The sequence below is a fragment of the Rattus norvegicus genome, chromosome 4, assembly GCF_021556685.1.
Source record: "Rattus norvegicus strain SHRSP/BbbUtx chromosome 4, alternate assembly SHRSP_T2T, whole genome shotgun sequence".
Taxonomy (NCBI): Eukaryota; Metazoa; Chordata; class Mammalia; order Rodentia; family Muridae; genus Rattus; species Rattus norvegicus.
In genome coordinates, this window is record NC_141537.1 from 52,416,423 (window position 1) to 52,442,511 (window position 26,089).

The window sequence follows — 26,089 nt, forward strand, 5'->3', positions numbered from 1 at the left end:
ACCTAAAATAAATCAGCAAGTTTCATTTAATTCCTGTAAATAAAATCAGGTAACATATACTGACTGCTATTGATTTGCTTAGATAAACTAACAGTCAATGAACCTGACAGTTAACAGTGTGAGGATAAGAAACTAAGAGTTAGACGGATTCCCTCATAGTAGACAGACGGAGAGGAGCCGTGGCCAGGTTTGAAATACGGATTTCAAACTTCTAAGACAGCTAGTAACTTCCTCTCCAGGATGTTGGCTTCTTCATTACCCTCCTTGACCTGAGGCAAAAGCTAGAAAGCTTAAAATCTTGTAGACTTTTCTCTCCTATTAGCTAGTCTTCTCTTATGAAAAGACTGAATTTGGAGCTGCCATGGTCCCCACCACACACACACACACACACACACACACACACACACACACACACACACACACACACACACTTTGCAGAGTGTTTTTCTCAGTGCCTGGTCGCGTGCATGGTTCCTGACCACTAATAAAAGACTTTCTTTCACTGGCTGTGTAGGACCTGATCTACTTCTAGGAGGTCCCGCTCACGAAAACATGGAGATGGAGATCAATGCAATAAGCAAGAGGTTTAATGATCCAGTACATTGGGGTGACCCTGTAATCGGGACAGAGGCAACCCCGAAGAACAAAGGCCCACACCCTTATACTTTTTCAGGGTACAGGCTTTAGATTACACCATGAGTTGGTTACTTTTCATTGGTGTGGCTTATAACCTTTTGAATTCATTGGTGGCCACCTGGTGTTTGCCTAAGGCAGCCTTTGTCCTTAAGTTTGAGTCTTACAGCTGATTCTGTCTGCCTTGTTTGAGATTTTTCTCTTCTACATTCTAGAGTTTTCCTGCCTTTTAATTCTCTAACTGGCAAATAAAATTGAAACAATCGAAGACCTCTCCATAGTAACTCCCCTCACCATTTGATATCAGTAGACAATGTCCAGTGTTCTAGGCTCAAAAATGAGCCTTGTCCAGTTCTATATTTTGTTTAGAATTTCAAAATACCTCTGTCCATTCTGCAGAAGACATGTGTTTTTCTCTGCTCAGACAATGCTTGCACCCCTGACCCACTCCCAGCAAAAGCACAGCTCATGACCCAAGATGTTGTGATTGAAGGCTTCTCTGAGGCCAATTCTTTTTCATACACATACCCAACCAATGAGAATCACGGGCATCTAGTTTAGAACAAACACTCAAATCCTCAAAATAAATGATGAATCAGCCTGCCCTTACCTTGAACTTGAAAGGCATCTTGTAGTAAAGACAAACTAGGTCATTCCTGCTTAAGATTAAACCTTTGTTTCTTGAGAATTGGGCTTTGTCACATTTAAAACCTTAACTACAAATGGAGCTCTACTTCCTGTTCCAGGAAATGGCAACTATGCCCTTGTTTCAGAAAGTTATTATAACCATCTTGAACTGTACCTTTGCTTCAAAAGTTTGTCATGACCAGTTGTTGGTTATGACTACCTTGTTATGATCACCTTGTGATCATGCCTTTGTTTCAGGAGGTCATCATGACTAATCTGTTAAGCTTATGTCCTGCTTCTGTAACCGTAGTACCAATTTTCCCTAGCAAGTCCCTCATTTGGAAATCCACTCCTCCTTGAGCTATGAAAACCTTGTCTTCCTCTTATCTAATGCTGACCTCTTGTACCATGCCTTAGAAGGCGGTAGCCCAGCCTGTGTACATCAATAATAATAATAATAATAATAATAATAATAATAATAATAATAATAATAATAACTTGCTTTAATTGAGAATAGCTTTAATTAATTTGGCCATGGTGATTTGAGTCAGTGGTCTCTTTTCTCTTGCCTTTAGGATTAATGTAAGATTCGTCATTAAACTAATAAGAAATTTAGCATGGTAAAGGGGCAAGTTGTTATTTACTAAGGACCCTCAGTCTTTCAGGTACCTTATGTGCTTATTTTTAGTCCATGTTAATTATTCTTTTTTTTTTTTTAGAAGTATAAACTGGCTGTGAGTCACACAGTAACAGATTTGAGCCTAGCTACCTAACACACTGCCTGTGTTCTTTCTACTATATCACATGAACTTCTTCGTTTTGCTTATTTCTCAATCAGTATTTTCAAAAGAATCCTGATATGTGTGCATCTTCTAAAAGCCATGCTAGAGTGACTATGGGCACAGGGAGCAATGGGTAACCTGATTTCTTAAAAAAGAGGCAGGGCTTCCTTTCCACATGTATGAATTTCCCACTCTCCAAGGCTGGGCACTGTACCAACATCTATTTAGGAATGGAAAAAAGAGATGACTAGTCACTACTGCCAGACACAGGGGAGGAAGTCATATTTGCTAAGAATCAGAACAATATCAGTGACTAGAACTGACCACAAGAACACAGAATAGTGTGATCTGCTCTCATGGATAGACCCTTTCTAATTACAAGAGAGGCTTAAGGGTTCAACTGTAAACCAGCGGCGGAGAGGTCACTTATCTTCATCATTCCGGTTCTGAGTTCTGTAAGGTTCATTCTGTGACTCAGGATGACAGTGGCAGAGGGAATGATGGCAGAAGGGACAGAAGGGCAAGAACGTGAGAGACATTTTTAAGGAGTTTAACAATAAAGATTGGGGGACAGATCTATAGACTCGAATCACGGAAATCTCTTAGACACAGACAATCCAAGTATTTACCTGTCAGACACTCTGATTGAGTTCAGACAAAAGAATAGCGAACAAAGGCTGAAGTGGCCAGGAAACTCTACAAGAGGAAATCTGAACAAGACCTTGAAAAAGTATCATTCTAGCAGAGAAAAGAAAAGCATCCTATTTTCTCTTCAAATCTTCCAATGTCAGAAAAAAAAGGGGGGGATGAATGCCCTCCATTTTAGAAAGCAAGTTCAGGATGGGAGAGAGGATGGGGGAATTGAAATTTAACAACCACCAGTTCTACAGGCAGAGACTTGTTTCTCCTGAGCTCTCTGGAGCACTAACTTCTTTCTGCCACTAATATTTGCTCAAGACTTGGGGAATGCCAATAAGTCTGCTGTTAGGCAAATCACAACCTACATGGCTTCATTAATTCATATTACAGGACTGTTATAGAAACTTCTAGGCCTAGAGGAAGTTAGAACAGAGAAGGAAATGCTCTGTGCTCAACCTAAGCCATATATACACTCATAGAGCTTGAGTATAACTCTCACCTCATCCCTTCATCTGAGGAAATAAAATCAACATTTACACCATTCCTCATCTTAAAGCATGCTTCTAAAATTCTCTGCTGGCTCAGTCATGTTTGGCACGCTATGATCCTCTGGTTACTAACTCATTCTCAAGTTAGGGTGCTTCTTAAAATCACTTGGAGAGATTTAAAAATTCCCCAAAGTCGAGCAAATTAAAATCTTCAGGAATGAGGTTTAGGGATCCATTATCTTCAAACTTTCATTATCATTGAATATGCACCACATCTGTCACTCACGCTGATACCACATACATGAATGACCATGGCTGACAGAAGCACTCATCTTATGTCTTAGTAAATCCTTTCAGAACTAAATTGTGTGGTTACTAACGTACTCCCCCTATGGATATAAACTCCTTACTCCTAGATCACGGTAATTTTATAACCTTGGACAAATCTTTCCTCATTCCTCTCTCCCTACCTATTATCTGGAAAAGGAATTTTCAAGTTGTCTTACCAGTTCCCCTAACCACAAGAGTAATCTGATTAAATAAATGGCTTTGGAGAAGCTACGGATTTGGTTAGTAAGGAAACTTACCACTAAACTTGAGGACCTGAGTTCGAATCTACATAGTAGAAGAGAATCAGCTCCTGCTTATTTTCTTAAACTCTAGACATGCACCATGACTTGCACAGTTATGGTGCACATATTTTTCACACTCAATTAAAAAATTAATGTAAAAGCTATTTTACTGGCATTGCAGTTGGTTGAAACCAGTGCTGAGTCTCAGACGATGGCCTTAGCCATCCTGTTTATGCCTTAATCTCATTATTAAAAAGTAATGAAAATAACACTAACAATACTGTTAGATAGCATATATGAAAGAAATGTTAATTCCATTCTCTGATGCACCAAACATTCCACATGGAGGGCCACTTGTATCCAGCCATGAATTCTCTGAAATCAGGGATACCAGTCAGCTACCAAACTATCTTTGGTGCTTATTCCAAAGTCTAACTCGGGGTGTGTTATACTGAAATCACTTGAGAGAAAATATAAATATGTTCTATATGTCTCACACTGAAGTCACTTGAACGATAACCGGTATTTACATATGTAAATAAGATGAGACAACCATTTCCAGAAGGAGCCAAGAAGGAAGAACGAACCTAGGGTTGGTTGAAAAATTAAAGGTGACCTTGTTAAATAGAAGAGAAAGATATACACTGGGAAATATCAGAGGAGACAAGGGGGAGCAGGTACTAATACTTGTCAGTAAGAGCTGGGCACCTTTCCGTTGAGGAGATAGCTAGCAGGCTGCATTATGTTCATCAAGACTCCCACTGGACTCCAGCTGAACTTATATCGCAGGGGATTATCTGAATGCTCTGGGGCTGGAAGACCACCGCAGTAGGAAACATACGACTCAATCTGCAAATTAAGAAATAAATCAGGAAGAATTAATAATATTAAGAAGACTAATCATTTAAGTTATTAACTAGGATTAATGATATCAATTTGGTGAATATGCTATCATTTATTTTTTGAAGTTATCAAATATATATCTTTCAAATATATATCTTTAAAGTCAAAGATTTATTAACACAGATTATATAACAGACACACACACACATATATGTATATGAAAAAAATATAAACTCTACTAGAGATAATGGCTAAATTTTTCATTCAGTTAAAAATTCAACTGTTAGAGCTACAGAGATAGGTCAGTACTTAAGAGTGGTTACTGGTCTTACAGAGAACCATGCTTCATTCCCAGTACCCACTCTGGGCAGCTTACAACCTCCTATAACCCTAGTGATCTTGGAAAATCCAATACCTTCGTATACCTTCTGAGGACATCTACACATGTATGTATATGTACATGCAAACATATATATATGTATATACATAAATGAAAATAAAAGAAATCTTTAAAATAAATAAATAAAAATTCAACTATTTTTTTTTATTAACTTGAGTATTTCTTATATACATTTCAAGTGTTATTCCCTTTCCCGGTTTCCGGACAAACATCCCCCTCCCCCCTCCCCTTCCTTATGGGTGTTCCCCTCCCAACCCTCCCCCCATTACCGCCCTCCCCCCATAGTCTAGTTCACTGGGGGTTCAGTCTTAGCAGGACCCAGGGCTTCCCCTTCCACTGGTGCTCTTACTAGGATATTCATTGCTACCTATGGGGTCAGAGTCCAGGGTCAGTCCATGTATAGTCTTTAGGTAGTGGCTTAGTCCCTGGAAGCTCTGGTTGCTTGACATTGTTGTACTTTTGGGGTCTCGAGCACCTTCAAGCTCTTCCAGTTCTTTCTCTGATTCCTTCAACGGGGGACCTATTCTTAGTTCAGTGGTTTGCTGCTGGCATTCGCCTCTGTATTTGCTGTATTCTGGCTGTGTCTCTCAGGAGCGATCTACATCCGGCGCCTGTTGGTCTGCACTTCTTTGCTTCATCCATCTTGTCTAATTGGGTGGCTGTATATGTATGGGCCACATGTGGGGCAGGCTCTGAATGGGTGTTCCTTTAGTCTCTGTTTTAATCTTTGCCTCTCCCTTCCCTGCCAAGGGTATTCTTTTTCCTCATTTAAAGAAGGAGTGAAGCATTCACATTTTGATCATCCGTCTTGAGTTTCGTTTGTTCTAGGCATCTAGGGTAATTCAAGCATTTGGGCTAATAGCCACTTATCAATGAGTGCATACCATGTATGTCTTTCTGTGATTGGGTTAGCTCACTCAGGATGATATTTTCCAGTTCCAACCATTTGCCTACGAATTTCATAAACTCGTTGTTTTTGATAGCTGAGTAATATTCCATTGTGTAGATGTACCACATTTTCTGTATCCATTCCTCTGTTGAAGGGGATCTGGGTTCTTTCCAGTTTCTGGCTATTATAAATAAGGCTGCGATGAACATAGTGGAGCACGTGTCTCTTTTGTATGTTGAGGAATCTTTTGGGTATATGCCCAAGAGAGGTATAGCTGGATCCTCAGGCAGTTCAATGTCCAATTTTCTGAGGAACCTCCAGACTGATTTCCAGAATGGTTTTACCAGTCTGCAATCCCACCAACAATGGAGGAGTGTTCCTCTTTCTCCACATCCTCGCCAGCATCTGCTGTCACCTGAGTTTTTGATCTTAGTCATTCTCACTGGTGTGAGGTGAAATCTCAGGGTTGTTTTGATTTGCATTTCCCTTATGACTAAAGATGTTGAACATTTCTTTAGGTGTTTCTCAGCCATTCGGCATTCCTCAGCTGTGAATTCTTTGTTTAGCTCTGAACCCCATTTTTTAATAGGGTTATTTGTTTCCCTGCGGTCTAACTTCTTGAGTTCTTTGTATATTTTGGACATAAGGCCTCTATCTGTTGTAGGATTGGTAAAGATCTTTTCCCAATCTGTTGTTTGCCGTTTTGTCCTAACCACAGTGTCCTTTGCCTTACAGAAGCTTTGCAGTTTTATGAGATCCCATTTGTCGATTCTTGATCTTAGAGCGTAAGCCATTGGTGTTTTGTTCAGGAAATTTTTTCCAGTGCCCATGTGTTCCAGATGCTTCCCTGGTTTTTCTTCTATTAGTTTGAGTGTGTCTGGTTTGATGTGGAGGTCCTTGATCCACTTGGACTTAAGCTTTGTACAGGGTGATAAGGATGGATCGATCTGCATTCTTCTGCATGTTGCCCTCCAGTTGAACCAGCACCATTTGCTGAAAATGCTATCTTTTTTCCATTGGATGGTTTTGGCTCCTTTGTCAAAAATCAAGTGACCATAGGTGTGTGGGTTCATTTCTGGGTCTTCAATTCTATTCCATTGGTCTATCTGTCTGTCTCTGTACCAATACCATGCAGTTTTTATCACTATTGCTCTGTAATACTGCTTGAGTTCAGGGATAGTGATTCACCCTGAAGTCCTTTTATTGTTGAGGATAGCTTTAGCTATCCTGGGTTTTTTGTTATTCCAGATGAATTTGCAAATTGTTCTGTCTAACTCTTTGAAGAATTGGATTGGTATTTTGATGGGGATTGCATTGAATCTGTAGATTGCTTTTGGTAAAATGGCCATTTTTACTATATTAATCCTGCCAATCCATGAGCATGGGAGATCTTTCCATCTTCTGAGGTCTTCTTCAATTTCTTTCCTCAGTGTCTTGAAGTTCTTATTGTACAGATCTTTTACTTGCTTGGTTAAAGTCACACCGAGGTACTTTATATTATTTGGGTCTATTATGAAGGGTGTCGTTTCCCTAATTTCTTTCTCGGCTTGTTTCTCTTTTGTATAGAGGAAGGCAACTGATTTATTTGAGTTAATTTTATACCCAGCCACTTTGCTCAAGTTGTTTATCAGCTTTAGTAGTTCTCTGGTGGAACTTTTGGGATCACTTAAATATACTATCATGTCGTCTGCAAATAGTGATATTTTGACCTCTTCTTTTCCGATCTGTATCCCCTTGATCTCCTTTTGTTGTCTGATTGCTCTGGCTAGAACTTCAAGAACTATATTGAATAAGTAGGGAGAGAGTGGGCAGCCTTGTCTAGCCCCTGATTTTAGTGGGATTGCTTCAAGTTTCTCTCCATTTAGTTTAATGTTAGCAACTGGTTTGCTGTATATGGCTTTTACTATGTTTAGGTATGGGCCTTGAATTCCTATTCTTTCCAGGACTTTTATCATGAAGGGGTGTTGACTTTTGTCAAATGCTTTCTCAGCATCTAATGAAATGATCATGTGGTTCTGTTCCTTCAGTTTGTTTATATGATGGATCACGTTGATGGTTTTCCGTATATTAAACCATCCCTGCATGCCTGGGATGAAGCCTACTTGATCATGGTGGATGATTGTTTTGATGTGCTCTTGAATTCGGTTTGCCAGAATTTTATTGAGTATTTTTGCGTCGATATTCATAAGGGAAATTGGTCTGAAGTTCTCTTTCTTTGTTGGGTCTTTGTGTGGTTTAGGTATAAGAGTAATTGTGGCTTCGTAGAAGGAATTCGGTAGGGCTCCATCTGTTTCAATTTTGTGGAATAGTTTGGATAATATTGGTATGAGGTCTTCTATGAAGGTTTGATAGAATTCTGCACTAAACCCGTCTGGACCTGGGCTCTTTTTGGTTGGGAGACCTTTAATGACTGCTTCTATTTCCTTAGGAGTTATGGGGTTGTTTAACTGGTTTATCTGTTCCTGATTTAACTTCGATACCTGGTATCTGTCTAGGAAATTGTCCATTTCCTGAAGATTTTCAAGTTTTGTTGAATATAGGTTTTTATAGTAAGATCTGATGATTTTTTGAATTTCCTCTGAGTCTGTAGTTATGTCTCCCTTTTCATTTCTGATTTTGTTAATTTGGACGCACTCTCTGTGTCCTCTCGTTAGTCTGGCTAAGGGTTTATCTATCTTGTTGATTTTCTCAAAGAACCAACTTTTGGTTCTGTTGATTCTTTCTATGGTCCTTTTTGTTTCTACTTGGTTGATTTCAGCTCTGAGTTTGATTATTTCCTGCCTTCTACTCCTCCTGGGTGTATTTGCTTCTTTTTGTTCTAGAGCTTTTAGGTGTGCTGTCAAGCTGCTGACATATGCTCTTTCCTGTTTCTTTCTGCAGGCACTCAGTGCTATGAGTTTTCCTCTTAGCACAGCTTTCATTGTGTCCCATAAGTTTGGGTATGTTGTACCTTCATTTTCATTAAATTCTAAAAAGTTTTTAATTTCTTTCTTTATTTCTTCCTTGACCAGGTTATCATTGAGTAGAGCATTGTTCAATTTCCACGTATATGAGGGCATTCTTCCCTTATTGTTATTGAAGACCACTTTTAGGCCGTGGTGGTCCGATAGCACGCATGGGATTATTTCTATCTTTCTGTACCTGTTGAGGCCCGTTTTTTGACCAATTATATGGTCAATTTTGGAGAAAGTACCATGAGGAGCTGAGAAGAAGGTATATCCTTTTGCTTTAGGATAGAATGTTCTATAAATATCCGTTAAGTCCATTTGGCTCATGACTTCTCTTAGTCTGTCTACATCTCTGTTTAATTTCTGTTTCCATGATCTGTCCATTGATGAGAGTGGGGTGTTGAAATCTCCCACTATTATTGTGTGAGGTGCAATGTGTGTTTTGAGCTTTAGTAAGGTTTCTTTTACATATGTAGGTGCCCTTGTATTTGGGGCATAGATATTTAGGATTGAGAGTTCATCTTGGTGGATTTTTCCTTTGATGAATATGAAGTGTCCTTCCTTATCTTTTTTGATGACTTTTAGTTGAAAATTGATTTTATTTGATATGAGAATGGCTACTCCAGCTTGCTTCTTCTGACCATTTGCTTGGAAAGTTGTTTTCCAGCCTTTCACTCTGAGGTAGTGTCTGTCTTTGTCTCTGAGGTGTGTTTCCTGTAGGCAGCAGAATTCACGGTCCTCGTTGCGTATCCAGTTTGTTAATCTATGTCTTTTTATTGGGGAGTTGAGGCCATTGATATTGAGAGATATTCAGGAATAGTGATTATTACTTCCCGTTATATTCATATTTGGAAGTGAGGTTATGTTTGTGTGCTTTCATTCTCTTTGTTTTGTTGCCAAGACGATTAGTTTCTTGCTTCTTCTAGGGTATAGCTTGCCTCCTTATGTTGGGCTTTACCATTTATTATCCTTTGTAGTGCTGGATTTGTAGAAAGATATTGTGTAAATTTGGTTTTGTCATAGAATATCTTGGTTTCTCCATCTATGTTAATTGAGAGTTTTGCTGGATACAGTAACCTGGGCTGGCATTTGTGTTCTCTTAGGGTCTGTATGACATCAGTCCAGGATCTTCTGGCCTTCATAGTTTCTGGCGAAAAGTCTGGTGTGATTCTGATAGGTCTGCCTTTATATGTTACTTGACCTTTTTCTCTTACTGCTTTTAATATTCTTTCTTTATTTTGTGCATTTGGTGTTTTGACAATTATGTGACGGGAGGTGTTTCTTTTCTGGTCCAATCTATTTGGAGTTCTGTAGGCTTCTTGTATATCTATGGGTATCTCTTTTTTTAGGTTAGGGAAGTTTTCTTCTATGATTTTGTTGAAGATATTTACTGGTCCTTTGAGCTGGGAGTCTTCACTCTCTTCTATACCTATTATCCTTAGGTTTGATCTTCTCATTGAGTCCTGGATTTCCTGTATGTTTTGGACCAGTAGCTTTTTCCGCTTTACATTATCTTTGACAGTTGAGTCAATGATTTCTATGGAATCTTCTGCTCCTGAGATTCTCTCTTCCATCTCTTGTATTCTGTTGGTGAAGCTTGTATCTACAGCTCCTTGTCTCTTCTTTTGGTTTTCTATATCCAGGGTTGTTTCCATGTGTTCTTTCTTGATTGCTTCTATTTCCATTTTTAATTCCTTCAACTGTTTGATTGTGTTTTCCTGGAATTCTTTCAGGGATTTTTGCGATTCCTCTCTGTAGGCTTCTACTTGTTTATTAATGTTTTCCTGTGTTTCCCTAAGGGAGTTCTTCACATCTTTCTTGAAGTCCTCCAGCATCATGATCAAATATGATTTTGAAACTAGATCTTGCTTTTCTGGTGTGTTTGGATATTCCATGTTTGTTTTGGTGGAGAATTGGGCTCCGATGATGCCAAGTAGTCTTGGTTTCTGTTGCTTGGGTTCCTGCGCTTGCCTCTCGCCATCAGATTATCTCTAGTGTTACTTTGTTCTGCTATTTCTGACAGTGGCTAGACTGTCCTATAAGCCTGTGTGTCAGGAGTGCTGTAGACCTGTTTTCCTGTTTTCTTTCAGCCAGTTATGGGAACAGAGTGTTCTGCTTTCGGGCGTGTAGTTTTTCCTCTCTACAGGTCTTCAGCTGTTCCTGTCGGCCTGTGTCTTGAGTTCACCAGGCAGCTTTCTTGCAGCAGAAAATTTGGTCTTACCTGTGGTCCCGAGGCTCAAGTTCGCTCGTGGGGTGCTGCCCACGGGCTCTCTGCAGCGGCAGCAACCAGGAAGACCTGTGCTGCCCCTTCCGGGAGCTTCAGTGCACCAAGGTTCCAGATGGTCTTTGGCTTTTTCCTCTGGCGTCCGAGATGTGTGTGCAGAGAGCAGTCTCTTCTGGTTTCCCAGGCTTGTCTGCCTCTCTGAAGGTTTAGCTCTCCCTCCCACGGGATTTGGGTGCAGAGAACTGTTTATCCGGTCTGTTTCCTTCAGGTTCTGGCGGTGTCTCAGGCAGGGGTCCTGCCGCTCCTGGGCCCTCCCCCACGGGAGCCCAGAGGCCTTATACAGTTTCCTCTTGGGCCAGGGATGTGGGCAGGGGTGAGCAGTGTTGGTGGTCTCTTCCGCTCTGCAGCCTCAGGAGTGCCCACCTGACCAGGCAGTTGGGTCTCTCTCTCTCACGGGGTCTGGGAGCAGAGAGCTGCTGCGGGCTGGGATCCGCGGGTGTGGGACTTCCGGTAAACACAGAACGTGCCCGTTCCTAGAGGAATTCTGCTTCCGTGTATCCCAAGCTCACCAGGCAGCTTTCTTGCAGCAGAAAAGTTGGTCTTACCTGTGGTCCCAAGGCTCAAGTTTGCTCGTGGGGTGCTGCCCACGGGCTCTCTGCAGCGGCAGCAACCAGGAAGACCTGTGCCGCTCCTCTAAAAATTCAACTATTATTCAACTGACTTTTTGTCAGTTCCTACAAGTTTTATATCACAAAACACACATATATTTACATATATGTGTGTGTGTATGTATATATGCAAAAAACCAAAGCACTTAATTTGAGTGACATTACATATATAGTAATTTTTGTCATGTATAAATGCTTACTTAAACAACAGACTAATATTCCAAAGTTTTTTCCTAAGTTCTAAATACAAAATCTTATCAAAAATCTGTCTCAAAGGCAAAAATCTTTAATAATTAAAATTATTACAATAGCTTCTATTTCTCTAGAACTGTTACTAAGTTCTTGCTTTACTCCAGATGTATCTATCTATAAGTTCTGTAGTTTTTGCAATTCCTAGTCAAAGGAAGAGCTGTAGTCCAGCAAATCACTAATGAGAAGCAAAAGACGGTCATATATCTACTGAGGGGATTCTGCATAGGACTGGGCTCACCGTGGCTCCCAGATCTTTGGCTTTATCAATTGTTTCCATTGCCAACATGTGATCAAGACCAGGATCTAATCCCAATTCTCCAATGACTGTGATGCCAGCGTCATCCACACTGCCACAAGTGGAAAAGAAGAAAATGGAAACGTCAGACATAGAAGAGGAATGATCCCGAGGAGTTGCACCTTACTAGACACAGAGGCTTACCTTTTTTCCAGTTCTTTCATAGCTGGTGTGATGTAGCTTGCAGTGACCATATTAACCTTGCTATCAATGCAGGCCTTGGCCACAACAGGATGCAACACATAAGGCAACAAGCTGAAAACAGAGGGAGAAGGGATGCAGAAACTCTGGTTTCCAATCCTCCCTCCCTTCTAGGATGCTTGAACTAAAACACAGCTCAGGCCTAAGAAAACACCCAAATAGAATTCTCTCAGAAATGAACAAGGACTTCTGAACTACAGAGCAAATTTGTCCTGCTGTCTACCACGCAATGATCTTCACTAACCCTTTCTGTATTTTTTTAAATTTTTTTATGTTCGCTCATTATACATGTCTATGTATGCATGTAACATATCTGAATCACAAATATCTCACAATTAGAAATTCTATTTCTAGTTTTCTAGCACTAAAAGCATATGCATACCGTTGCCAAAAGGCAAACACTAAAGTGTGTCTAGCAGTATGTTCATAACAGCCCAAATCAAAACAACTAAATTCCATCAAAGTCACCAGAGTATTAATGGTGTATTCACACAGTAGAGCATACACAGCAGATTCTCATAATCACAATATCAAATAATGAAGGCAGTCACAAACAAGGACATCCTGAATGGTTAATTCTACGAACTTCAGAACCATGCAAAAAAAAACTAATCTTGATGTTAGAAGAAAGAACAGTGCTTATGGGATAGAACCAATAAGTTTACATAGAGGGCTTGTGAGATATTATCAACATTGTTTCTTGATGTGGATAGTGGTTAGAAAATGTATTAACATTATAGCAATTCATTATAGCAACATGTGGTATTTTTTATTCAAGTGTGTGTGCATGTGTGCATGTGCATACTTGCAAGGTAGAGTAAGAGAAAGAGACATTGAGAGACAGACAGAGAGACAAAAAGACAGAGACTCGGAGACAGAAAGAGTATTACTAAATTAGTCCAGACTGGCCTCGAACTTTCAATTCTCTTGTCTTAGCCTCAAGAAAGTGCTGGAAATACATACAGGAAAGTACCACCACACCACACCACCCTCATACTTATTATTTTCATACATATGTTCTTCAATTAAATGTTTATGAGAGAGAAGACAGAGGAGGAAGGAGAGACAAGGAGAAAACAAGAGAAGATTAAAACAGCAAAATGGGCCCAGAACTTTCTGTTGCCCCCTACCTGATGACAAGATCCTGGGATTCGACCAGGGACTGCAGCTTGTCTTCCTGCTTGCCGACGGTCACATTGACAGTGTTAATGTCGTATTTCTTGCTCAGCTGCTGCATTTGGTTCGTCATGTCAGAGCCTATTTCAAGAACACAAAATTCCACTTTTTTTTAGATTGCCTTCCACTAGATACATTTTCCGTATCTCCACAACTTTTCAAAACTTAGATATAAAAGTCAGCTAAAGCTCAGATTCAAAAGGCAATGAAATTAGTTTGTTCTTCTTTCTTTAAGAATAAAAATGAAAAGAAATGAAATAACTCATTACCTAGTGTTATTTCTATATTGTTGCCTCTTGACAGGTACTCCAAAACAGGCCCAGATACATAGCCAGACCCAAGAACCAAAACCTTCTTCTTGGTACTCATTGAAAGGAATTGGATTCGTTCTCTGTTTGAAAGAGAAAGGGATGGGGGATAATTAAGTTTATTTCTTTCAAATAACAAAATCTTGAGATCCCCACATGAAACATCAACTTAGATGATGAAGCTGCAAAATCTCTCTGCATGGCTTCCAGTAAGAATGTCCCAGAATTCCTTAGGCCAGTGCTCTCACCAATTATTTTAGATCTTGTATAAAGATCTTGATGCTCAGGGTCTACAGTCTTCTGTGAACTCATAGAGTCTAATGGTTTCTACTAGGGAGTGGCACTATTAAAAAGAATAGCCCTGTTGGCTGTTGGAGTAGTGTAGCCTTTTTGGAGTAGGCGTGTCTCTGTGGGTGTGGGCTTTAAGACACTCCTCCTAGCTGCCTGGAAACCAGTATTTTACTAGCAGCCTTCAGATAAAGATGTAGAACTCTCTGCTCCTCCAGACCCAAGGATGTTGCCATGTTCCTGCCTTGATGATAATGGATTGAACATCTGAACCTGTAAGCCAGCCCCAATTAAATGTCCTCTTTATAAGAAGAGTTCTTGGTCATAGCAATGAAAACTCTAACAAGACATGGGGCTAGAATGAGGATTGGACTATTTTTTTCTTGCTTACTTACAGTCCAGTAACGTGATTCATACTTTGTTCTCCCAGGAGTATTTATTCAAGACTATATTGGGTCTGGATGCTGGATACCTGACTTCCTCCTCAGCAAAGTCTGAGGAGACAACAGTCTGAACAATGGATTACTGTTCCTTCACCAGAACCTGTTTTGTCAGATATCTTTAGGCTTATGTAAGAGATTTAGAAAGGATTTTAATTCTTGACCCATGTATTCTGTTAAAACTTGTACTTTTTGGAAAGAGAACTTTTGTTTTGACAAATGACCTCCATGGTAGTGCCGGGGTCTTGCTCAACTAGAAACCTTTATTGTTTGCTTCATTATGTTTTGAGTGTGGGAGTGATTATTAAATGCTTTTAACTGAGACTCCCAGAATCTGTGGGCATGGTCTGGTACCGGGGACTTCACACCAAGCTTGGATGGCAGAGTCTTTAGGGTACTCTCGCACTGCAATCTGCCAACCTTTTCATTTGTAATAAGTGGATAGTATAAATACTAACATAAAATGTTCACATCCATCTTCACCCAGAAACACATGCACACTACTGATAAGAGATCTCCTTCAACTCCGACCCCCATCTATTTAACTGAACAAACCATCATTACCTGTTAATTATATATTCTTTCCAGTAGTACCTTATATAGTTTGTATAAATAAAACATTATTTTGATGTGCCAATATAAATTGTTTAACACACTCCAAGGTTCCAGTTCAGTCCACATCAACAGTACCCCTAAACCCCAAATTCCAGGTTAATAGTCACTGCGCTATGCGATGAAAGGAATGTAAGGCTAAAGTAAATTCCCTTTCTAGGTAAGAGCGCCATTATCAGACTCCTGCCATAAAACTACAGTAGGGCTGGGTTGGGGATTTAGCTCAGCAGTAGAGCGCTTGCCTACCAAGCGCAAGACCCTGGGTTCGGTCCCCAGCTCCGGAAAAAAAAAAAAAAACTACAGTAGGGAATGCTAGCAGGAAGTTCCAGCAACTGCAGCCAATCAGCTCAGCTGCGCCAGGAAGTCTGACACAGACTGGTTGACACATCATTACGATCTCAGTAAGGAATCATTCAGGTAACAAGGATAAGCAGAATTATAAAGAACAGGCAAACGTGATGCTTCCCTAGAAGAAACTCTCTCACAGAACTATTAGAAAGGCTTTTTGAATTTTAGAATTTAGAATTCTTTTAGAATTTTAGAACTCTTTAGAAAGAATTATATACTCAAGTGTTTAAAGCCAGAAGATTCCATTCCCACATTTCGTTCAGCAGGTCTAAGCAAACTAATTGTATATAAGCAAACTATGTAAGAAAATATACATATAAAAACAAAAACAGAAGCCTGATTCTGGCACATCCCTTTATTTCTTGTAGCAAGAACCACTTTAAAAAAATAAAATAAAATAAAAGGTAAGGTAAGTGTTCTATTGTGTTCTGTTTTCTCCCTGGCTTCAGTCAGCAATTGTTTGTGTGTTGTTTTGCAAAATGTGAAAAGACCAGCGGAAGTACAGTCTGTAGGGAAACAATAGAATTTCAAGAAACATCAATGTTTCCTAACCCTGACAGGAGACTCATTTAAGGAGGCAAGGGGGCTGACTTGATAGATTCACGGGCTTTTAAAGTCACCTTTCTGTTCTCATCAACTGTCTTCTTCACTGTCTCTCTTCATTTCTACTCATGATCCCACTTTGCTAAATATTATATGGAACAAATCAAAGCCCAAACCTTCAGTAAAAAGTCCAAACAGAGAGCACCACAGAAAGGATTAATATACTAATTTCCTTTTGGGGGAAAAAATAACTTAGAAATCACCATGTGCAATCTGAAGAGGAACCAACAGAACTATTCACACAGCAACACTGTTTCACTCTTGTGCCGGAAGGCCAGGCCCCACCCGATTTGAACCACTGCTGTGGCGTTGCTATGCTGCTCTTCAAAGAAAAAGCACTGGTGCTGGCTTCAGCAGTTGCTTGCTTTGGATTTCTAACATTATCCAAATGTACATGCTATATAAATCTAATGTTAACAACTCTCATTGAAATCTTTAGGCATAGTCATCAAATCCGAGGTAAGAATTAAAGAACAATATCAGAAGATTTTCTAACAGGACGTACCTGCTTTCCCGGAGTTTCTGTATATATTTGTATTTGTCCGTCAATAGACCATTGGATGTAATCACTGCCTAGACATGTATATACAAGACAATGCTTTAGTGTTCAACATTCAGTCCTAGGAATACGGACATGTGACTGACAGGAGAGACAGAATGACAGAGATGTGGGAGAGGGCAGGAGAGAAGAAAGAATAGGAAGGAAAAAGACAGATGTCAGGAGAGGAGGGGGAAAAAAAGACACTTTGCAAAGAGAAGAAGTGAGAAGGGAAAAGTTACGTTCACATGAAGACATTCTCATAACTTACATCTCGCACGACCGGAGAGAAGTTCTGGCTTTCCAGAGGCTGTGACGCATCTGATAACAGCTGTGAGCAGAGGAAAGTTTTAGTTTTATGGGTAACAAAACACTTCAAAACTCAGGAATAATGACTTGACCAAGTAGAGCTCAAAGTGGTATCTATAAGCTGTCCATTTTCTTTGAAGATTGAATCAGAGAGACAGAAGACACCTCTTCCTTCTCTCTCCCTCTCTCCCCCTCTCCCCTTCTCCTCCTCTACATCAAACAGAGTTTCTCTACATAATCCTGGCTGTCTTAGCACTCACTCTGTAGAGTAGGCTGGCCTTAAACTCACAGAGCTCTACCTGCCTCTGTCTTGGAATGCTGGGATTAAAAGTATAAGCCATCACACCCAGCCCATATCTCACTACACCTGAGAAGCCTTCTCTTTTTCCCAAGATCCAGACATCAGCAGTAGAGTTCAGTCAGGACTTTCTTAGGTTAAGGTCTAGAACACTTACCCAAATAAGAAACAAGTCATTACATAGGGGGTACTAGAAACAGAATATAACATTGTTTTTGTGCATCTGAAACAGATAGTCAACAAATAGCTATTGAATTCAAGGGAAATGAAACTTATTATCCCCAAGCCTATGCCCTGTAATACCACAGAGTCTGTTAAAAAAAAAAAAAGTAAAAGTCTAACAAAAATGTACCAATAAAATGACTTCTAATGATGTTCTGCTAAACCTATTGATCAATGCCTTGCTCAGCCACCACTAGGGAAATTTCCTCCAACAACAGGTAGGAACAAACACAGAGATCCATAGCCAGACATCACGCAGAGAATGAGAGACCTTGGAACGCTCAGCCCTAAATGGAATATTTCCATCAAATCCCTCCCAGCAAGGTTCAGGAAACCCTGTGGAGGAGAAGGCAGAAAAAGTATAAGAGCCAGAGGGGATGGAGGGCACCAAGAAGACATGGTCCTCTGAGTCAACATGACCAAAGCTCATATGAGCACACAGAGACAGGCACGTAATGCACGGGGCCTGCTCAGATCTCTGCAGGTCCTTTGCGTATATATTCTGGGTTCCAATTTAGTGGTTTTATGGGGTCCAAGTGTGTGAACGAATGAGTCTCTGTTTCTTGTGACTTCTCTAGGACCCTTTTCCTTCTGTTTACTTGTTTCATCCAATTCCGATGTGTTAGCTTTTGCTTTATCTTATTATATTTTATTTCACTATATTTTATTATTACCCCTTAGAAGCCTGTTTTTTTTCCCCCTGATGAGAGTCAGAAAGTGAGTAGATCCTGAAAAGAAGGGAGGTGGGGAGGGGTGGGAAGGAGTGGAGGGAGGAAAAATTGTAATCAGAATAGACTGTATGAGAGGGAAAATCTATTGAATCTATTTTCAATAAAAGAAAAAATCTGATGAAGAGAAAAAGTAAAAAAAATATAGTAGCGTGTACACTCTAAAGTAGTTCTTGTTGCAGTTTGTAAGAAAGAGCTCCTCATAGCGCTAACGTCTGACTGAACACTTGGTAGCACTGTTTCTCAGGATTATGGAGTCTTTGGGGCCTGTGCAGCTGGACAGAGTGCAACACAGAGTGGACCTTGACATCTACAGCTTAGGTTTCTTTACTTCCGGATCCTCCCAAATACAACCAAGCACCCTCATGCTCCTGCCACCACCACTTAGGGCCATCCCTTCTGCCAAGCGCCGAAATAAACCTTTCTCCTCCTAATTGCTTTTTGTCAGATACTTGATCATAGCCGTAAGAAAAGCTACACAGAAAATGGGTGCAGACAAGTGAGGCCTTTGCTATGGTAAGCTGCACCATAGGAGCCATGGTCCTGTAGTGCAAGTTTTTTAGAGAAATGTGGAAGAGTGTGGAGCTGCTGGCTAAAGAAGCCCTCAGATATCACAAGCAAAGCTTAATAGGCTATTCAATGAGAAAGACCAAAATGCCAATGGGGAGGCCTACTGTAAAGTCTGGGACCATGGAGTTTCAGACACAAACAGGACAATGTCAGGAACTAGTCCAGAAGCCATTCATGTCACATTCTTGTAACAGTCCAGCTGTTCATGTCAAAAATCTTAACTAAAGCCAACTTCAGAAGTGACGGACTAGGGACTAGGTGGCTAGAAAGATTCCTCAGGAGTTTAGAGCGCTCGTTGCTCTTGCAGAAGACCCAGGTTTGCTTCCCAGAGCTCAAATAATGGCTCACAGTGATCTATAAGAAACTTACACGCTTACAGCTTAGTAAGTATTTTAAGAAATTAGGTAATGAACTTGCTTGTTCAGTGGAGAAAAGCTTGAAGACAGTGCAACCATTCAGAGTACGGTGTGGCTGTGTGTGCCCATCAGAGTTTACTGTGCTTGCTATGTTTGCCCATATTCACTGTAAGAGTGAGTGAGCAAAAATTCCCAGAACCCACACAAAGATGAGAAAGTGGATTCCACCCACAGGTAGCAGCACACGCACACGCATACTCGTGCACACACACACACACACACATATACACACACACAACACACACACACGCACTCACACTAATAAATATAAATTTAAAATTAATCTACAGAACATACCAATTCAACGAAATAAAAGCAAATGATAAAGTACTAGGTTAAGCTCATCCATAAACACAAATGTAATAATCTTAAACAAGATAAACTGGTGCGTGAACTCAATAAAAATACAGTTAATAGATATGTATAAACATACATGTGTGCATGCACTTGCACACACACACTTACTCAAGATAAATCAGAAAAAAATCTTTAGTGTAAAATTGTTAGGAATAGCTCCAAACAGAAAGCCACCCGAATGTCGACCAATGGTAAAATCAACAGAAGCTGACACGGCCATTAGCTACTTGACCTTGGTCACAAATAAAAGATTAATATACTGTGGTCAAGTTGGGTTTACTCTAGGAATGTAAAGATGGTTTGATCTGAAAGTCGGTTGACAGAAATTATCATATTAGCAAAACAAAAAAGTCATATAATCTTGATGAACACAAAGTATAACAACCATTATAAGAGTTCAAAAGTCTTTGATATATAAAAATATATGAAAAATTTATAGTAAATGCAGGCTTATTGATGAAACTATTCTCCAAAGGGGGGGGGCAAAAGAATCAGAGGATGGGGGAGAGAGGCTGTAAAATGCCAACTTTTTAAAAAAAAATTATTGGTTGTTTTATTTATTTACATTTTTTGGATGTTATCCCCCTTCCCAGTCTCCTTACTGCAGCCCCCATCCCATCCCTCCTCACCCCCTGCTTCTATGAGGGTGCTCCCCCACCCACCCACCCCTCCTGCTTTCAAGCCTTCACAGGACAAAGGGCCTCCCCTCCCATTGATGCCAGACAATGCCATCTTCTGCTACTTATGTGGCTGGAGCCATGGGTCCCTCCATGTGTATAAAATACCAACTTCTGAGTATAACACAGATATGACAACCATGAACTCACAGTAGATGCCTATTGTTCTGGTACTAGGTCCACAGAAGTTGGTCCTTGTGTCACTAAGCTATAGAGAGGGAAGGATTCGCTGGACTGTAGAATCTATTGTTGATCTACTGACAACCAACGGCTTGAGGGGAGGCATGGTATCACTTGTATGCTCACTGGTAGTCAGACCAAGTCCTGACAGTCCCCACACATGACCACACAGACAGCTCTGATCAAACTCTGAAGAAACAAAAACAAAGTAAGTAAATACTGAAAAGAGATAGGTAGGAGAGACATTCCAGAAGATAGAAGAAAGGGTACCCAGACTACATAGTGTGTATGTGTAAAACTTTAAAAGAACAAAACTTACTATCAAATAAGGATTTAGAGAGGCAAAGACACAAGTTGCCTGCTATTTTCATTCACCATAAAAGCCCAAATAACTTTCAAAAGATACCAAAATCTTCGGGGTTAGATATCAGGACAGCAGATGTGGAACTTTTTAAAAAGAGTGATTAGGGTAGTGGGTGAGGACAAAAGTATGGGGATGCTAATACTGTCTGACTTTAGATCCATGACTTTCATTGTAAAAGACCATTTTCACTTTTTTCTTAATAGTAGATTTTATTTTTGAGATTATAACATTTCTCCCTTCCCATTCCTCTCTCCAAACCCTCATATATCCCTCTCCCTGATCTCTTTCAAATTCATATATTCTTTTATCATTGTTATTATGTACATATGTGCATATTTTATATATACATATATATATTATTCCTACTCAGTCTAGATAATATTACTTATATGCATGTTTCCCTCTTATGGAACACATACCTTTGATACTTTAACACTTTATATTTTACATAATATAAAAGCTTTATATTTATATTGCTTTCTTTAATAAAACATTTATTCACAAGTGCTGGCATGATTAAGTCACACTGGCTAACTCTCATGATGCTTTAGTGCAAATTCATTGAATTGACCCACACACACACTCTTATGAAATGTACTACATTGAATGATATTTTCATTAAAGATGAGTGGGAGGCCAATGGTTTGGCCAAACAGGTAAAGGCCCTTCACCAAGGTTATGTTGGGACAAAGGTGGCCCAGAGCTTGTGGGAGTGGCCAACCAATGACTATTCTAACCTGAGATCCATACCAGGAGAGAAGGTCAATGCCTGTCATAGCCTAGGTGGCCAGGATCCAGAAACTGGATAGCTCAGAGATTTGGGGGTAGAACCAAACAAGACTGAGCAAAATAAAAAACTATAAAAAGTTAATGAAATGATTCCTAATGCTACTCTGCTATACTCATTGGATCGGTGCCTAGCCCAGTCTCCACAGAAAGGCTGCTTCCCCCCAGCTGATAACAGATGCAGAGACCCTCAGCCAAACATTAGGTGGGGCTGGAGGAACCTTACTGAAGATGATGGAGGAAGGATCATCAGAACCAGAGGAGTTGAGGACAGCAGGGGAACAAGGCCCACAGAACCAACTAAGAAGGGCTCATAGGGACCTGCATGAGTCTTACTAGGTCCTCTGCATACATGCTGTGTTTCTTTACTTTGGGGTTTGTGTGGGAGTACTAACAATGCTCCCCTTGGGGTATCTGACTCTTGTCTGCTCATGGGACGTTTTTGCTCCTACTGGGTTGCCTCATCCAGCCTTGATATGAGGGTTTGTGCCTAGTCTCACTGCATCTTGTTATGCGAAATTCAGTTGATATCCCTGGGAGGCCTGCTCTTGTCTGAAGGGAAAGGGAATAGGAGTGGATCTTGGGGAGAGAAGATGTGGGGGATACTGGGAGGAATAGAGTGAGGGGAGGCTGAGATCACAATGTATTGTATAGAAGAATAAATAAAAATTTTAAAAAGAAATATTAGCAGTCATATTCATCCACATGACTAATTCATGTTCAACATTTAACAGGATACAAATTGGGCTAAAGTACATAATTTTTGCACTGAAAGGATGTCTTAAAGCCAGGGATTTGCCGGTACTGCTGGCTATTCTAATACTTTGCTGGAGCCAAGGTGACTCAATTCACTTATTAGCACCAAGGAATTTCATGTTAGATTAGAGGACTAAGCTTTTACAAACTATCCCTCATTTAAATACTGGGTGTAAATAAACCATAGGGGAAAAGTTCAGGCAATAAACAACTGTATGAGGGGTTTAGAAATAGAGGGACCACAGGTTTGGAGAGAAGCACCAGAACAGAGAAGCATCCACAGGAATAACCAAGTTTCCCAGGTTTGGTATTGCTTTGACGACGAGACTTGGGTGATGTTCAAATTTCATAAACCATATTGACCAGAGAAACTTAATGGGGGAAAGAGTTTACTTTGGCTTCCCAGTTATAGTCCATCACATAGGGAAGTCTGGCCAAGAACTTGAAGAAATCATGGAGGAATGCTACTTGCTGTCTTTCCCGCTCGCACTGTGTTAGCTTTGAAATAGAGCCCAGGACCACCTGCCCAAGCAGAGATGCTGACAACACTGGGACTCTACTAAATCAAGTGATAATCAAGACAGCCTCCTACAGAATCCACAAACCAGACTGATCTCTTCAATTCCTCAGGCAATACAATTCCTCAAAGTGTTTATTCCTGTCAAGTGACTCTAGACTGTACCAAATTGACAATTAAGATTAAGTAGGGCAAGTGGAGAGGTAAAGTGGAAACATACCAGGCACAAAGCACCCAGACTCTAGAGTGGTAGGAGCATAAAAATGGTAGATTCAGGAAAAGGGAGGTCAGCTTTTACGTAAGTCTCTTCTGACTCATGACCTACACACTGAGTAAGTGCAGGCCAGATTATAGCACACATTCAAGTAAAGATAAAAGACCCTTGTTTTATGTAAGCTAGCTGGCTCCACAAGCAAGATGTAATTTTTAATTTGAGTCTAAAGTTGATTCTAAACTTGGCCTTTAAAAAAAAATTCACCATTTTTTTCCAGATTCCCCACATAATTCACAGCCTTCAGAACACTTGCCCTATGACCTAGTGTCAAAGGTAGAAATGATCCACAAACTTCAAACTCAAATTTACCCAGAGTGTTAGGAGGAGAAGAGACAGCAGTGTTCCCTCTTCTACAAGTTTGCCTCCCATGGTTTTGGTTACTCAATCAATTACAGTCTGAAAACAATCAATAGAATTTCCTGAAATCGACTATAAATAAGTTTTAAGTGTATGTCCTTCTGAGTAGCAGATATAATTATATATTTTCCTTCTGCGTCTCATTTGACCAGCGCATCCATGCTGTATATACTACCCCCACACAGGCAACATTAGAAGTCATCTAGATCTCAAATCAGCTGTGGTGGTTTTTAAGTCGCTTAATGCCCGGGGCCATACCATTTTCACTTCGCTTTCTTTTATCACATAGACATTGTTATTAAGTTATCAAGAACAAGAAAGGCATACAACTCGCAAGGTATTTTGGGACTGAGAGACCATATTGACCTAAATTTTATAGGATGATTATTATCAATGTTCTATTTCGTAATTAATTGTTATTATCGATCTTACTGAACCATGTTTTTCAATCGAACTTTGTCGTAAGTATGCATGTATAAAGAAGATATATATGCAGGCTCTAATACTATGTATAGTTTCAGACAGTAACTGGGGAGTCCCGCAGATAGAGAGACTAACATAAAATGATCACAAAATGACTCTTAAAACTGTGTCCCATGTGGTAAAGAAAAATACATTCCTAATAAGAGAAGCAGGGAGTTGGGCGGTGGTGACGCACAACTTTAATCACATCACTTGGGAAACAGAGACAGATGGGTCTGAGTTTGGGGCCAGCCTGGTCTACAAACCAAGTTCCAGGACAGCCAAGGCTATACAGAGAAACTCTAACTCAAAAATCCAGTATTGATAGTGTAGTAGGAGCCAGAAGCTTCAAGCCAGACCAATGACTCATTGCAGTGAACATCTGCAGGCAAATAAGTGTGGACAAGAGGGTACACTGAGGGACACACTGTGACACTCGGGTATGAAGGGACAGAGAAATGAATGTGATTGGGTTGCACGATGTGAAATTCACAAAGAATCAACAAAATTTAAATAATAAATAATTAAAAATAGAAACCATAAAAGTCCAATAAAATAAAATGAGGATGATGGTGGTGGTGAAATCATGGAGACTCTCAGCAGGGAAAAAGAAAACTATCAAGAAATAAATAATTACTGCTCCTAAGTTAAAAAGTGTACAGGGAGATTTGCCACCATTATAAAAACTACTGTGGCATTTACAGATCTGAAGCATTTTTGAATTCTGAAGACTCCTACAGTCTCACACACATATCCACACATACATGCATACATACATACATACATGCATACACACACATTCAATTAATAATAATGATAATAAATATTATTTTAAAAATAAATCTAGTCAGTAGAGAAACGATGTCAAGGAAAGTGAATATAAAATGCACCTAGGACATTTATTGTTCCTTTTCCCACTAGACACACAAACAAGCACTGAGACATTTACACCTCTAGAATGTTAAAACTTAGGAAAACCATTAAGATTGTATAATACAACCAGAAAATTCTACAGGTGTGTATCTGAGTGATACCCTGGGTCACAAATCCAGCTGATGCCCAGTATCACCGTTGGTGCTCTCCTGATGCTACTACCTCCCCTCAAAGCCAACTTCAGACACACTGCAGACTTAGCCTGCATCGGCACATGACAGAAGGCAAGAAACATCTCCCTCAAGTTGTCCTCTGACCTCCACAGGTATATCAGAGTAAGCATACTGCTGCATACACACATACACATCCAAACACGCAACAAACAAATAAAACATGCTTCGACGGTATTTTCTAATGCGTGCATTCTCTAATGTCTCCTTATTAACCCTTGGGTTACTCAAAGAAGACAACTTCAGAGCAGAAGTTTTGACTACTCTCCCACTGTTCGAGATGGTCCCATTTCACAGTCAGAGAGAAATGGAGAACGAAGACAGAAAACAAGCCCTGCTGTTCATAAGCTTGGAATCTCTGCCAGATACTGCTGTTAGCAACAAAACAAAACAAAACAAAACAAAAAATCCCACACATGGTAAGTCTGAACCCAAGATAAACACTGATGGAAGAAAGAGCTTCTTTGGTAAACGGGACGGAATCTAGATTGCACAGCAATTCAGAAGTTAGTCACAGGAGACGAACACCACCTCAGCGTAAGTCATCACTAAACACAACACTAGTGACTGACATCCAGTGATATTTTGTATATGTCCGGTTGTTCCAATCTATTAATTGTACCACAGTAAAAATACCCCCAATATAAATTGATCTACACAGCAAGGGAATCGATAAAGTAACTTTACCTGCTCCCCCTCCCATGTTGTAAACAGTCTTAATGAAATGTATATAATGAGATAAATGTAATCGATTGTGGGCATAGAACCAGGAGACAAGTAACAGATTATGGAAAATCAAAATGGATCTATCTATGAATACATTTAGGGGAGGGCTGGCATTTCATTTTACAACAGATTTCTTAGATACAGAAGACCAGAACATTCATCAGCTCACTTAATAGTTCTACCTAGAGTCACAGAGTTGCTGTGAAGCCTACC

General features: G+C 40.0%; 1 protein-coding gene across 1 annotated transcript in view; it reads right to left on the reverse strand.

Annotated features, from left to right (window-relative positions):
- The window catches only part of Aass (aminoadipate-semialdehyde synthase), a 63,453-nt gene that overhangs the window by 9,162 nt on the left and 28,202 nt on the right, over positions 1-26,089 (reverse strand). The window contains 7 exon segments of the mRNA NM_001100963.1: positions 4,450-4,590; positions 12,204-12,312; positions 12,405-12,515; positions 13,592-13,718; positions 13,907-14,028; positions 16,742-16,809; positions 17,046-17,105. Coding sequence (NP_001094433.1) covers positions 4,450-4,590; positions 12,204-12,312; positions 12,405-12,515; positions 13,592-13,718; positions 13,907-14,028; positions 16,742-16,809; positions 17,046-17,105 — 738 coding nt within the window.